The following is a 15,639-nucleotide window of genomic DNA, read 5'->3' as shown; positions in this document are numbered from 1 at the left end:
AATGGTTGAGCACCACTGCTCTAGCCTATTCATATTAAGAGTTTGAGAAGGATCGAGACAGAATATTTATTTATTTTATTTATTTGATACGTGCCCACAAACAGCATGACGCCTTCAGCATGGTGCACAAAAGGAAAGGAATTCTATGCTCCCAGGGAAGGCTTAAAAGAAGCTGCACCGTACGAGGCAGTCTCGCCCGAGGGCTCGATCCTGCTGTTACGCCGCCATCAACTCCTGCGACGGTAGCCTTTTCCTACTTTGTTTTGGGCACAAGTCCATTAAATGTTCCAGTTTTCTCAGTTATTCTTTGTGTCGTCACCTCGTCATTTGCGGTTATATCGCATTGCGATCCTCCTCCCCCCTCCCAGCTTTTTGCAATACCACAATCCTTCTCATTTTATTCTGCGAACTTAATTAAACAAATTTATGGCAAAATTTTAATTGCCGGCTAATATAGTCCCAATAAATGAAGTAAGCTACAGAAAAAAAATGTGTGCCAGTGTGAATGATTGTTTGTAATGACTAAACAAAGCTTGTTTGTTAGAGCACAATTTCTGAAAATGAAGGTAGAGTATGGACGCCGCACGTCATGCCGCTGCGGTGGCGCTCTTGTTGGTACGGCGCAAGCGCAGATGCCTCTCCGTGTGAGTATGGTCTTTGAGCACACTTAGGTGCCTACACCTGGTGTGGGCCGTCGCTGACTTGTTTTCAGAAGTCTGTATACAGTTGCAGCTTTATGTTGGGCTGCGACCTGTACTTCGTTTTCGTCGATGTCACTGCGAAGAAGCCAGGTTGGGATTTCTATCTGAGCCGTATCACGACCCCACGCTGAATCTGTCTCAACCCTCCTTGGGGTCATGCCAGATTCGATTTTGGAAATGCTGCATTATGGTAACAACTCTTCCAAGGTGCCTGGGTCGGGTGTTTTGCGGAGCTTGCGTGAAAGCAGGCTTCTCGCGTCGTTTGGTCTGTTGCTGCACCTGGTGGTGTGAGGACGTAGGGGGTCAGGTGGTCGGTGCGCTTGTGTGCAGAACGGCTACGACGTGTTCAACGCCCTAGACCTCATGGACAACAAGGAGTTCTTGGAGAAGCTCAAGTTCGGCATCGGGGACGGCAACCTGCAGTACTACCTCTACAACTGGAGGTGCTCCGACATGCCGCCCAACAAGGTTCGCTCTCCTCCCAATCATCTATTCTCCCAGTCATCTGTCAGTTCAAATCACCATGCATCAGTCAATCCTATTAAATCCAATCATTACTGAATCTCAGTCATCCCAATGATCAAGCAATCAAAGTCAATCGATCCCAGTCAACACCAATCATTATTCAATGCCAGTCATCCCAATCATCAGTCAATTAATCCTAGTCACCCTAGTTACCAATCATCCAATCTAGGGTGGATACTTCAAAGTTCACCGATTGGAGCTCTTAGCTGATTGTGTCAGTCTTTGCTATGGATGCGTGATGTCTCTACCGGTATTTAAAAAAAATATATTTTGGGCTCAATGCTGGTGATGCAAGAATGAGAATAATATTATCATCCGTGTTTTCACATTGCCAGCATTATGCCTGCTGCACAAGCAATAACTTACTCCCGCACTTCCCATGCGTCTTCCCAAAATTGGCTGATTTATGGGATTTTGATGGCAGGTTTCTCATATGTTTTTCTCCACTAATGAAAAAGTTACGCTTTTTGCGATCCCTGACGTTCACCGTGGCTTGCAGTTTGTTCCCCAAAGGATTTCCATTTTCTTCTCAACCACCCTATGGTAGAAAGTTTTTAAAGTCATCGCTGTGGAAAAGGGTTATTTAATGAAATTCATAGCTGAAACACCCAGTTTCCCAAATCTCAAGTTTTTACAGCTTTTTTTTTTTCCTACTGTCGGTCAAGTTACTCTGAAGCTATCAGGCAGTTACAAAATCCCTTTCCCTTTAAGCTACCACGCTACATTTAACTGTAACTTAAACTTCTTTAATTCTTAATTTTTAAAAAAATTCTACATACTGCTATACCTCAATTGAGGTCATAGCTGGAGTGGGAGTGCACACAGCAATGGTGAACGAGCTAAGGAACAAAATTGCCCGAGAAAATTATGATTAAACGCAGCGCACGAAGAAAAGGAAATTTTCATAATGGGTAAACAAGCATGACTGTAGGCCTGTCCAAGTTATTCCGCACCTTAGCCACGCATGGAAAGGACGAGTTTTAAATGCAGTTAGTGTGCAATTGCAATCCCACTTCAGCCATCTGGAGTGGGTACAAAATGGTATTCAATTTATTAAAAGAAGTTTAAAAATACTGGTAACTTTGCTAACATTCCCTGCGTTCGAAGGGATTCCAGGGCAAGCTACTGTACTTGTAGGTTCATTAATTAATTAAATAATGAATGAGTGGATATTGCCACATGCTTCTGATATTTCTTCTTGAATATTAAGAATTATAATTTTGCACCACATCCTGAGTATTATGATAAAGAACTGGACGAGAGAATCAAAGTACAAACTGTGTGCAAAAGAGGTAGTGAAAGTTTGCCATCATGAATTTAACCCAAAACTGAGGCAGAAGAAAAAAAAAAAATTTACAGTGGCAGAAAAAAAGGGCATACAATGTCTTTACCTATAGAGGTGTTGTCTGTCCCCGTTTTTTTTCCTCTACCAGTGTTAAGAGTTTCTCCTCCTCCTGCCCTAGTAATTTGTACCACAAAACTTTTTATGTTTTAGAAACACTTTAAAATGAAAATTTCGAATAAGCTCTCACCCATATTTTTTTATTGCAATACTGAGTATGTGGTGTTAAATTATTGACCCTTTCAAAATTAATATTGCAGTAGAAAATGGGAAGCATGGGGCAATACTCTTGTGGAAATGGAGTGTGCTGTTGAAGTTAGGCTATTAGAGTACGCTGTTAAAGGAGAATGACGTAAGTGACAACGGTCCTGTCCTTATGTAATTCTCTAACACCCATGTGGCAATATTTATTCATTATTTTTTTAATAAACTCATTAACCTACGACTTCAATAGCTTGCTGTAGAATCACAAAAAAAGAGAAACACGAGGAATGTGTTAGCAAAGCCACTTTTGAGATGTATTTCTATATATATTTTTATAAATTAAAAATTGTATGCGGCCATTCATGATGACCGCCGTGGGACCGGAGCCTTCAACGATTAAGTTTTTTAGTGCACACACTGTCGGAGAAAGAAATGCGTTTAGAATGGGCGAGTGTGCAAGTGCTCGGGGTGCGTCTGCCACGCAGATTGGCCTGGTCCTGCAATGACCCGGCGGAGGCTAGCGATCCGGCCGGCCGGGCAGCGGCAGCGGCGCCACTACCAGCGCACGCATCCACATCTGTGATAGCTGCGCCCTCCCCCTCTGCCCCCGCCCTCCCACTCGTCCCGAGAGGCCGTCCCCCCCACGAGTTACTTTCAACGCACCCCTCCTTGTTTCCCGCCCCGTCGCGATGGTCCTTGCCGCGGCTGGAATCTGTGGACGAAGTTCGGCCGCACCAACTTCCGAACGGCGTTGTTGCAAACACGGCACCGCCTCTGTCTGTATTCTCGCGTTTCGTGTATCTGCAAAATTTGTTCTTCTCTTTTGAAACTGTGCATTGGTGGGTACCCGGTGCTCTCGAAGCTGAAACTTTGCTGGGGGTGAAAAATGTGCCGCTCTGTGCGCTACTTCTTTTTCTTTCTAAGTTTATCTTTTTATACACGTGCAAAGAGTCAATTTGAACTGTTGGAAGTGTCTGTGCCGCATGAAACAAAACGGCCACCACGGGGAACGCGTTTTAGCCAAGGGGGTCCCTTCCTCGTGTGGCGTTGGTAACAGATCTTGCGAAGGGAATATTTTTGGATTGCTCTAGCCGTTCGTCCGGAGGATTTGGGCAGTTCTGCCGCGGTGGCCGTCACTATCCTGCCTTTGTTGGTACGACTGGCGAGTCGTAGCACTGGGCGAGCGACTCTTGCAGTTAGTAAGGGCGGCGAAGACGTCGCGCAGTGGCCGATGTCGCCTTACTGGTGTGTGCGTGCGAGCGTGTGTGCATTCACTTTAAGCAGGTTAGGTTTGATTTATATAAATTGTGCTGCCCTTGGAGGCAGGGAGACTAATCTAATCTTACGAGCCATTGCGCTATCTAGCCTCCTCTTCAGACATGTATTTTGTCGGCGTGAATGCGGAGTCTTTGTTGACCCACAGTGCCACATTTGTTTCTGGTCTGCAAAACTCGTTTGGCTGTGGTACAAGTTTTCCGCAGCCTGTACGAAAGTCCCACGTATCTCCAGGAGTGGCGTTTTCTTGTTTGGTCTGCTTTCACTTTGCATTCAATTACCGTTGGCGGGCAGTTGTCTTGCTTTGCATTCTATGGTTTGTACACCACTCTGGGATTGGGATGTGGCAAATGGATTACTTACTCAGTCTGACTACTCTTTCCAACGTTGTTCTAGGGGATGCCACTTAAATTAAAAATTAAATGCCACTTAAATTAAGGGTTCCTTCTTGCAAAGTAAACAGCAAGCCAGTTGGAAGAGCTTGCTTCCAATGATTTTACCAGCTAAGTGTTTGAGTGAGGTTCTCAAGCTCTTTTGTGAGGGGACTGTAGGTATGTAGACCTTTTTCCAGTAAGCTTCTGCAAGTATGCACACCCCCTCCCCTGGCCTTTCTCCTCGCTGCCATCATTTTCGGAGGGCAAGGTTGCGGTCGTCCAACATATTCATTTGCACATATTTTCTCTTCTTGGCTGATACTTGTTTGATCAAAACAACGGCATGCTGCCAGTATATTCCTACGGGCGGAGGCAAGTTGCACTGCCCTTAATTTGTAGTTCAAAGACAACTCTGCAGACGACGTTCGTTACTGGAAAAAGGTTCATTGGCATTTGATGTCTTGCTTTCTGTTCTGACAAAGGTTCTTACTGTGCTCTGGCTTCATTGGACTGTTGCCAGGTCCGTAGTTAGGCTCGTGGAATTTGTGATGACAACACTAACGCAATCAGGAGGTCTTCCTTTGGTATGTTTGTGTACAGGAACTATATTGCCATAGTGTGCAAGTGGGGTTTTGCTTTTTTTTTTACACTGGATGTGTGTGTGAGTTAACTGTTTGAGAAAAATGGAGGTGCGCTATAATATATTGCCAATGTATGGGTCATACTGTTTCAACTTCTGGGGGTTGGGCGGTCAGCCTGTTCTCTCCCTTTCTACACGAGAGCTGACTGCACGTGCTGCATGCCCACTGGTAGACGTTTAGAATGACTTTGGTACTGAATACACTCAACTGAAGTTGGTTTGTGAGCAGATCTAAATAAAGAGTCCACTTTGAGTTTATGGTGTGTAACATGCTTTCAGGAAATAAGTGTTTGTGTTGCGTTCATCGAGCGCTGTCGCAGCATCGCACGCTGGGGTAAATTGCAGGGGTGAGAGAAGTAGCCTGTCTTGTCGTCGTCTCTCCTGGGGGCTTGTTGCATATGTGCATGGGACCCTGATGCAACAAAAAAGCACCAGGAGCTACAGATGATATTCATACTTGTTCAGATGCTCAAACTGTGGGTAATGCAACTTGTCGTCTGACAAGAACACGTTTGACTGTGCAAAGTAACGCTTGCGGCATGCACTTGTTTCCCTCCCCCAGAAGGTGTAAGCCACCAAGGTTCCGGCCGTAGCCGTCTAGCTTCGAGCCTGCTTGTTTTGTATCTTGTCAAGGAGAGTATGCCACCCTGTTGGCCTACTCTGTTGCACTCCTCCACGTATCTCCCGTTTTTCGAGGTATTAGCGAGATTGCACAGAAGAGTCGGACGTTTCCTCCAAGTGGACGACCGTCTGTCGACCAGGCCTGGATTGTGACTCCGGCCTTGGGTCGAGTTGCGGCGTGAGCTCGTCCGATTGGTGATGACTCGACGCTAGCTCTGACAGTCGGCGTTCCCTCCTCCGAGTGGACGTTCGTCTGCCAAGAGCTCTGGCCCCTGCGATTACGGGTAGTGGCGTTTGACTCCGCTCCAAATCCCTTTTGGCTCTTGGGTCGGCGGTTGCTGCGTGTGTCCACGGCTCGCTTGGCTGCTGTGTTTTGTGGGGGACCCTTGTTTCCCAATGAACACTCTTGGGCACCGGGGTCATCTTTGTTGGCATAGCGTTGGCGAACCTGGCGGAGCGATCATCCTCCCTGGTATCCATCGGCCATGTGGTGGGATGGGCATCGGGTTTCTTTTGAGCACCGGTCCCCGAATGTAAAGGTACGGAATCTTCACAACCTGGGGATCCCGTACCTTTAAATAAGATTTTTTGTGATTTTTTGTTGCTGTTGAGGCGTAGTGTTACTTTATATATCTAAAACATTCCGCGCCAAAAAAGGATAGTGAATATTACTTCTCTCGGCGAAAAATGTAATTTGTTTTGAATTTCAGTCACATGCATTTTCAGTTACCGTATTTACTCGCATATTGGTCGATACGTCGTATAGGTCGACCCCCTAACTTCGGGACCCCCGGAAAAAAAAAAAAAGTTGAAAAATATAATACCGGGATTCGCGTATTGGTCGACCCTCCAGTTTTGATGAGGCGATTTTTGAAAAACAGGTCGACCTATACGCGAGTAAATACGGTATTTACTTTTGTGAGGTGTCCTATCCTGGTGCCCTTTATGATGCTTTCATTTGATACATCTAACATTGCCAACACGCTCTAATTGGTCAACCCAGGAATGTTCTAGTGTCTAATATTTAAGAGTTATTTGGAAAGTAATTATACCTGTTGTGGGTTAACTATATCATTTTAATACAAAAAAAAACAAAAAAAACTAGAGCACAGCTGTCAATTTCTTTTCAATAGACCCTTTTCAAAAGTCGATCGGTCACCATTGTTTGTCCACGAAGCGTGTGATTGGCTCCAAGTCCTCGCCGAACGGTGACTTCAGCGCTCCTTATCAACACAAGCTGAGCCGAGTTGATGCCAAACGCTGACGTTACCCTCATGTTTGGAGTATGTGAGCAAGCAGTGGCGGTCAGTCGTTGGCAAGAACTTTTCAAAAGGGTCAGTTGTGCCTTCAAGTCAGTATGCGAAAGGAACTACAGTTATCTGCCTCATTTTATCTCGAGTATTTTGCCGCTTGCTCGATCTGTCTCGTAAGCATCGGGGAACAAAATTGACAGGTAAGCAAAGGGAACTTGGTTTTGAAATTGAAAGCTGTTTAAAAATGGTAACTGCATATTCGAGTTTCTTTTGTCAACAGCCACGGGGAACCATCGTAGCTACTACATTAGGACTTATCATACAACGTGGGCTTAGGATTGCGGGTCGTACGGGCGCGAGCTTAGTCCGCATTAAAAGTGACCCCAAGCTACGCGAAACTCTCGCATGCTCTTGCGTGTGATCTACAAAAAGTCCCTATTAACGGGAAAAGTAAGCGTAGCTGCACTACAGAATCATGCAACAAGATAGAGAAACAATAATTAACCCTGTCCTCCGCACAACTGGCAATCTTGAATTACCTCCCAGGAACCGAATAAAACTTCTCAGGAGACGCTTATTTATTACCTTTCTGTTTAATACGATTCTGTGGTATTTGACTGCACAACAATACCTGGTGCCCTGCCCTTTTGCATTCAGTACCTTACCAAGCGCGAGGCCAGCACGACAACCGCATTAGATGCCTGCGTTTTCTGCTCCTCGTACTGCTTACAGGTATGGGTGCGCATCGCCAGGGGGAGGAGTGGCACTACACATGAGCGGCGAAACTTGAGCCGTATAAGCGGCGAAACTCGCCAATGCCCTTTCCCTCTGAAATGTTCTTTCGAGCGCGACATATGACCGTTGCCTTCCCATGACCCTGCGCAATTCGGTGGTCTGCTAGAAACTATAGTGCCCTAAAAGTTGGGTAGTGGGCTCACCGCCCCATCTCCCCCGTGTATTGCGCTGAAGTGGCCGATGTCGAAAACGCCGGAGGCGCAGCAATAGATTCCTCCTGAAACTTCTCCCGCCCGCTGCCTGCAATTGGTAAGAGCCGCCGAACCGACCTGGGGCCCTAAACTCGTCAAACACAAAGTTTGGGCCGAAGTTGACTGAGCACACCGGTTGGCTGATCACGACGATGACTTCGCGTTTTTTACGCCGACGTCCAATCGGCGCGCTCCGCGAACTTTCGGCTCTAACTTTGTGTTCGACGAGTTTAGGGCTCCTGGTACAACCAATGCGCGCTGGAAAGTTTCAGGAGGAAATGCGTACAGCGCCACGTCAATATCAAACGCATCCGGCCGAACCGATCGTGAGCCCACTACAACTCTCTAGGTCACTGTACTAGGAACCAATGCCATCACTGGGCGAGGCGTAACGGTGCCTCCGTTGCTTACAACCCGGCCGTCGTTTTTTTTTCTTTAAATTTTTTACCACGACCTTGGCGGCAATGCGATGCCATCATGCTGCGCTGTGGATTGCACAAACAGCACTGTGAAGGGAAGAAGCTTTCTGCCGTCCCGACACGAAAAGACAATCTTCAGCGGCGAAGACAGTGGGCCCACCGGATCGGTCAGAAAAGTTTCGACTTTGCGAGGTGAGTCATTTGGAGAACTGAATCATAGTGCCAGTCTCTTTCAGTCCCGCCAATGAAGATCGCCTAGTACGATCATGAGACAAGACAAACGGGGAACTAAATTAAAGAAATTTAGCAATGAGGATCTTCGTAAACTTTGAACTAACCTCAAAAAGTTCTGGACGGCTGTTAACCCAAAACAAGGTAAAGAATGTTTCCCTTTCACTGATGCATCTGGAAATGAGATAAGCACTGCTGAGACATGCGAACAGTTCAGTCGGTATTTCAAGGACGTTTTTTTCGAGGACCAGTTTCCTCTACCAGACTTCGATTCTGTAATGTCGTGAAGCGACACCCTTTGGCAAGTTGTAGTTGCGCCTTCCATGAGATGGCACCATCACCTTGTCTCTGTACAGTATTGCACGGGACTAGTAAAGTCCTCTTTCTAGTTGGCACTTTCTGGTCTTTGTCTGGGTTTCTCCCCTTCTGCGGCCGTCCGGCCCGGAACACAACAACTGGCGACGAGGATGAACGTCACGGGACTTGCGCTTTTGTCACCGTTCCTCGTCACGCCAGCTGTGCCATGGACCCGCTGGTTACAACTTTTCGAGAACTTTCTGGTCGCCTCCAGCGCCAACAAGCTGCCGCCGGCCCGTCGGCAAGCCCTGCTTTTGCACTGCCTGAAACCTGAAGGACGGCGCATTTTCGACGCGCTTCCGCAGCTGACGCCGAGCCCGCCAGCTGCCGCTGCAGCAGCCGACGAGGCAGGAAAGAGCAGAAAGCCAGACCCGTACCAACGCCGCCCTCGTAGCCCTAACACATCACTTCGCTGCCCGCTGCAAAGTCCGGGTGGAACGACAACGATTCCGCGAGCGTCGTCAACTCTCTGGTGAACCAGCAGCGGACTTTGCCCTTGCGCTCCGCGAACTGCCTGTGTCCCTCAACTTCGCCGCTCAAGCCGACGAAAACGTGTGACCAGTTCGTCGCCGGCGTCACATGCCTGCGTGTGCATGGGAGACTGCTCCTCGAAGGAGACACGCTGATTTTTGACCGCACAGTGGAAATTGCGCAGCTTCGCGAGCAGGCTGCGCGTGAGTCCGAGGCCCTCGCAAACCCTGTCCGTTGCATCACGTCGCAAGCTCCACGGGGACGGAAGTCAACCAGACGCAACGGTCAAGGGAGTCGTCATTCTGACAACCGCTCACGGGGTTTGCCGTGCCCGCGCCCTGCATGCACGCCAGCATCATGAAACTCTGGCAGTGTCGTTTCATACTCTGGCTTCAACGGTCCCGCTGCATGTGGAAACTGCGGCACATCAACGTGCGACTCGTCTCGCTGCCCTGCACGTGATCGTACCTGCTTCGGATGCGGACGCCACGGCCATTTCCAGCAAGTCTCTCGACGCGCCCGTCACAACCGAGGGAGAAGTTCAGCTCAAGTTCATGAAGTGGCGCCGGACGAGGATGCAGCAAGTCTTCAGCATTCTTTCCGTCCACACCGACAAGCGTACAGGAGTCTACGTTGACGTTCGAGTGACGCCACTTGTTTCGACGTCGCCGCCGCGTGTCGTCACGTTCCTCATTGACACCGGCTCTGCTGTCTCCATCATCGGGGAGGAGCATTTCCAGAGCCTGTTCCAGAACAAGGTACAGCTGAGCAGCCCTTGAGTTACCCTGCTGAACTTCTCACGGCAGAAGATTGCTGTTTGTGGTTCCTTCTGCGCACATGTCGCACACAAGAAAGAAGAGGCCCTGCTGACCTACGTCACACCCAGTTAAACATCACTTCGAGGCCTGGACGATGTAAAAGTTCTGGGTCTTCAGATTTTGGGCACCGAACTTCGCTGTTTGTACACCGCTGCAGAACCAACCACTACCATGCTTGCCTCCACCCCTTCCACTTGTCCTTCAGGCACCGTGAAGCCGACCCTGGTTGCTCCTAGCCCTGGTCTACCAGCGCCCCTCTCGACTGAGTTTGATCACCTTTTCTCACCGGGTTTAGGACTTGCCTAGGGGGTGCAGCACAAGGTCAAGATCAAGCAGTCTGTCGTTCCAGTTGTGCTGAAGTTGAGGCGTCTACCGCTTGCTTTGCGGCAGCAAGTCACGGACGAGCTGAACCGTTTCGAAGCTGCGGACTTTATCGAAAGAATCGGTGCGTCCGAATGGGTTTCCCCAGTCGTCGTCGTCCGCAAGAAAGACGGCAGCATCCGTCTTTGCTTCGACCTCAGAGAGCCCAACAAGGCTGTAGTCATCGACAACTTTCCCTTGCCGCATACGGAAGAACTGCTGCACGCCCTCAGTGGCGCATACCACTTCTCCAAACAAGACCTGGCAGCTGCATATCACCAAGTCCTGCTTCATCCAGACAGTAGAGACCTCACGGCATTTGTAACACATGAGGGGCTCTTCCGTTTTAAGAGAATCTGCTTTGGACTCGTATCGGCCCTAGCTGCATTCCAGCAACTGATGACAAGAATTCTACATGGCTGCAGTGGCGTCCTCTGCTACATAGACAATATAATTAATTGTCTTTGGAAAGACTCTGCAAGAGCACACCGAGAACCACCGTGAAGTTCTTCGTCGGATCTCCAAGACTGGACTCAAGCTTAATGAGAAGTGCGCCTTCAACGCATCTGAGCTGTCGTTTTTCGGACATTGTGTCAGCGCTGAAGGCATAGCACCCCTTCAGGCCAAGGTCGACACGATCGCCCATGCAGCCATCCCATCTGAGCCTGGCATGCTGCGCTCTTTCTTGGGCCTCGTTGAGTATTACGCCAGGTTCGTCCCCAGGTTGGCCGAGGAGGTAGAGCCGATGCGCCGACTGCTGCAGAAAGGTCCTCAAGCACGTTGGGCGTTGGTCGTTTCATCTAGAAGACGGACGGACGTGGAATGGGTCTAAGTTATCAGCAGTGCCCAGGGAGTCATGGCCGAACCAAGACTCTTTTCTGCAGAGTTCTCCTCGGTATGACAACACCGAGTTACCTGGCACGTCTGGGTCGACTCCCGCCACGTTACCAGTGGGCACACTTCCCCCAGTCACCGGTCAGCACGCAACCAGTACTTCAAGCGCCACAGGTGGAACAGAGTTCACCGGTGCATGTCTAGGAAGGCGACGGAGAACTCGTACTTCGACAATCTTCTAGAGAGCGACGCCCACCACAACGTCTTCTGGATTATGTTTACCGTATTTTCCGGTGTATAAGTCGCGGTTTTTTTCAAAAAAAATTTCTGGTGCGTCTTATACAAAGGTGCGACTAATATATAAACTTTTCAGTCAAAACGGCTTGTCTTCGCGTTGCGCCATCTATCGTGGCGCGCCGTAACTACGCAGCCATAGGTGCCGTTCTTCCGGTTTCCCCCAGGGGGCGCTGCTAATATCTTGGCTATCTTGCTTTCCCGTTCTGGCGGTTCTGGCGTCTGGCGCTCTGGCCATAATCGCCTTTGTTCCTGACTTGTTTCGTTCACGTCAGGCTCGTTTCGACGTCGCGCGCCCGACCGAGTTTTTCAACATGCCCCACCGGTAAAGCGGAGAAGTTATACCGCGAAGCAGAAGTTATCTGCAGTCAACTATGCGATTGAAAATGGCAACCGTGCTGCCGGAAGGCATTTCAACATCAGCGAAAAGATTGTCCGGGACTGGCGGAAAGCTGCGAACGAGCTGCGTTCTATGAAGAGCTCTAAAAAGGCTGACCGCGGCAAAAAGGCGCGATGGCCTCAGCTAGAGGATCGACTGCGGACGTGGATACTCGAGCAGAGAGCAGCGGGCAGAGGAGTTTCTACTGTGCAGGTACGGCTGAAGGCGCAAACATTGGCACAAGATATGAACATGGCTGACTTCGTCGGCGGGCCGTCTTGGTGCTTCCGCTTCATGAGACGGCACCAGCTATCCATCAGAGCCCGCACAACAGTCTGCCAGAAACTTCCAGACGACTTCAAGGAGAAGATGGCGAGTTTCCAGGCATTCGTCGAAGAACAAATTCAAGCCCATGGTGTTAGGCCTAACCACATTGTCAACATGGACGAAGTCCCTCTGACTTTTGATATCCCGATGGGCAGGACCGTGGCCGAGAAGGGCGAAAAGACTGTCAGTATAAGAACGACCGGCCACGAGAAATCGCATTTTACTGTCGTATTGGCCTGTTGCGCTGATGGTACCAAATTGCCGCCCATGATTATTTTTAAGAGAAAGACTATGCCGAAAGACAGTTTCCCGCCCGGAGTCGTCATCGAATGCAACGTGAAAGGCTGGATGGACACAGAGATGATGGGGCTCTGGCTGGAGAAGTGTTTCTCGCAGAGACCGGGCGGATTTTTTCACGCGAACAAGGGCCTTCTAGTGATGGACAGCATGAGGGCGCACATGACCGACTTGGTCAAGACGAAGATCAAGGCAAAGAACTGCATCCCGGTAATAATTCCTGGTGGCATGACGAAGCTGCTGCAGCCGCTGGACATTTCCGTAAACCGCAGCTTCAAAGCGGTCCTGCGGCGTTTGTGGGAGGCCTGGATGACGAGCGGCGACCACAGTTTCACGAAAACTGGGCGCATGAGGCGCGCGTCATTGGGCGAGGTGGCCGAGTGGATCAGTGAAGCCTGGAACTCGGTCTCCGCAGGGACTGTGACCGCCGGTTTCAGAAAGGCCGGTCTCATTGAATCTGCACCTGAGAGCGGTGCCGCTGAGAGCGACTACAGCAGCGGGCCTGACGACGACGAAGAGCCCATCGCGTTGGATCCAGTGATCGCCGCACTCTTCCAAAGTGACTCTGAAAGCGAGGAATTCGACGGTTTTACCGAGTAGACTGCGTGGCAGTGGTAATAAAAGTTTGGTTGACGTAGCCTGATTCAGTCGTGGTTCTTGCCTCACTCCAATCACAATTTAAGGTAAGTGGTAATACGTTCGTATCGTCTCCGTGGCTAGGCTTAGTGGGCCGCCCAAGCTTTGTTGACAGGTTTCTGGCGCATTAAACTTTCGCTCGCTCAGCATGCGCTGGCCAGCACATTTTGCGTCCTTTAGTTGTGAATGACCTAACTGCCCCTGCCAGAGTGTGCCGTGCTCTAGGCATTTCTCGCTAATCTAAACGTCGTTGTGCGTCAAACGGTACGGTATGTTTGAACCAGCTGATTACCAATGCGAAATTTCGGTTTCGCGGTACCGGTCAGCGTAAAAAGAAAAGCGCGAACCATGCAGAGGTGCGACTTATACAAAGGTGCGACTAATATATGAACTTCTTTGTAAAAGTCCCTCGATATACGGAAGTGCGACTTATACAACGGTGCGACTTATAGACCGGAAAATACGGTAGTAACTGTTCGTACCTTGCAGAAAGTGACTGGTTGTGTTTTTCAGAAAGCGACTGGTTGTGTTTTTCAGAAAGTGACTGCTCGTGTTTTGCAGACAGTGACTGCTCGTGTTTTGCAAACAGTGACTGTTTTACAGCAGAGCTGTTAAGGGCTAGGTTCCCGAGGATCGTGTCTGGTACAAAACACTTGTCGACATAAACGCCTCTGGACAGCTACCGCCATCTATACACCTTTCCAAAAAATGCTCCTAGGCCGCTGCCATGTTGATGCTGATGCGGCTGGTGTGACTCTCGCGCCTTCTATCAGCTAGGAATTTTCTGCCACTCTCTTGGACTGTGAAGACCCGCTCAGTGCGGTTCTCTTCCTACGTTTTTGCGGTTTTGCATTCGTTTTCTAACCCCTCTTGAAAGTTTCCGCTTAATTTTTTTTATGCGTGCTGCGTACCCTTTCTATGTTATCTTCCATTGTGAGAAATAAGGCTTGTAAGTGCCTGCCATTCAAGCTTTTCTGCTCGGCATTCACGGGAAACGAAGGAGGTGAAGGACGTCGAACAGCCCTCGACGCGATTTTGCGAACATTGTTCTCCCCCCTCCCAGAGATGATCCGCGTAGAATCCTCGGTCATCTCCAAAAATAGTTGTCCGGGTCGGGGGTGGAGATTGGGTCAGTCGCGTTCATTCCTTTGCCTTGCTGCTGTTGTGAAAAAAAGAAGCTCTCTCCAAAACGTGCCCCAAAACGAAGTAATGTTGGATTCCGTTTGATCGTCGAGTTGTGGCTGTCGTCGACTTTGACTGTTATTTAAGATCTTTCTCAGATAAATTATTTTCAGATAACGCTGCATCGTGTGGTAGGTACAATATATTGGTCGAATGTCAACACTCGCTAAATGGACCTTTTGTAGAAACATCGGCTCGAGAGTAAATGGTTCCAGTACCCTCTCTCTCTCTACCTTCTGGCCGAGCAGAGAGGGAAGACGGTTTGGTTGTGTTGACTTCGGGGTGGAAGATTACGCACGATGGGGTCAAAGGCGAGTTTGGGGGAGCCATATCTAGGTCACAGCGCCTCAATGGGTCAACAGGATGCAGTTGACGTTTTGAGTGTAAAGCGGGTGGGCGAGGCCTTGCGCGCGCGTTGTTTAGTCGCCACTTAGCCTCGAACCCAGTCGCGTGTCTAGGTGGCAGCATATATTCGCCAAGAGGTCCATTGTATGTCCGTGTTTTATCCATCGGTAAACTCGTTATTTGTGAGCGCGAAAAATGCATGTCTTTCGGCTATCTTCTGTTGTAAATTATTTTCGACAGCTGAACGCTTTGTCGCTTGGCATGCGGCGATTCGCGTGGCGCCATCGATACTTATCGTAAAAATCAACAAAAAACGAACTATACACTTCAGTCCATTCCTTCTGGCGCGCGCGTACCCAAAAAAAAAATTATAAATTTTTTTTTTTATTTAATGTACAATATATTCTCAATGACCTCAGGAAAATACATGTACCATGAAACACAAACTGCAGCGGGAAAAGACCAATTTAGCTGCCAGCAGTTTTTGAGACTGCGCCTACGCAGGCAGTCCACTTGGTTAGGGTTAACCACAGAGTTGGTCGTGGGGTTAACACGGACGCCGGTGAGAGTCTAGCCTCAAACCCAGTGACTGGGCTCAAAAACGGTTTGCTGCCCCTGGGGTCGAGTGTTTCTTGCTGTTTACAAACAAGCCCGCGTTTGCCCACACCAAGTGTGGGCACTGCGCGTGTGCACAAACCGAATTTCCGTGAAGCGTCCGCGCATGCGCATTGCCGTTGACAGCGCCACCGCAGCTGCGTGACGTCGGCC

The 15,639-nt window shown here is 49.2% G+C and overlaps 1 protein-coding gene and 1 pseudogene across 1 annotated transcript in view; both read left to right on the top strand.

Annotated features, from left to right (window-relative positions):
* The window catches only part of LOC8029077 (glycylpeptide N-tetradecanoyltransferase 2), a 47,856-nt gene extending 42,542 nt beyond the window's left edge, over positions 1-5,314 (top strand). Inside the window, exons 12-13 of the mRNA XM_029979147.4 lie at positions 1,032-1,169; positions 3,258-5,314. Of these exons, the coding sequence (XP_029835007.1) occupies positions 1,032-1,169; positions 3,258-3,278 (159 nt within the window). The 3' untranslated portion in view covers positions 3,279-5,314. The remainder of the gene's footprint in view (positions 1-1,031; positions 1,170-3,257) is intronic.
* Positions 5,315-8,899: 3,585 nt separating this feature from the next.
* LOC120838510 lies at positions 8,900-9,486 on the top strand (annotated as a pseudogene).
* Positions 9,487-15,639: the final 6,153 nt, after the last annotated feature.

Source organism: Ixodes scapularis, unplaced genomic scaffold (assembly GCF_016920785.2).
Source record: "Ixodes scapularis isolate PalLabHiFi unplaced genomic scaffold, ASM1692078v2 PGA_scaffold43__4_contigs__length_2004386, whole genome shotgun sequence".
NCBI lineage: Eukaryota > Metazoa > Arthropoda > Arachnida > Ixodida > Ixodidae > Ixodes > Ixodes scapularis.
This window is presented reverse-complemented; position numbering and strand designations above follow the sequence as displayed.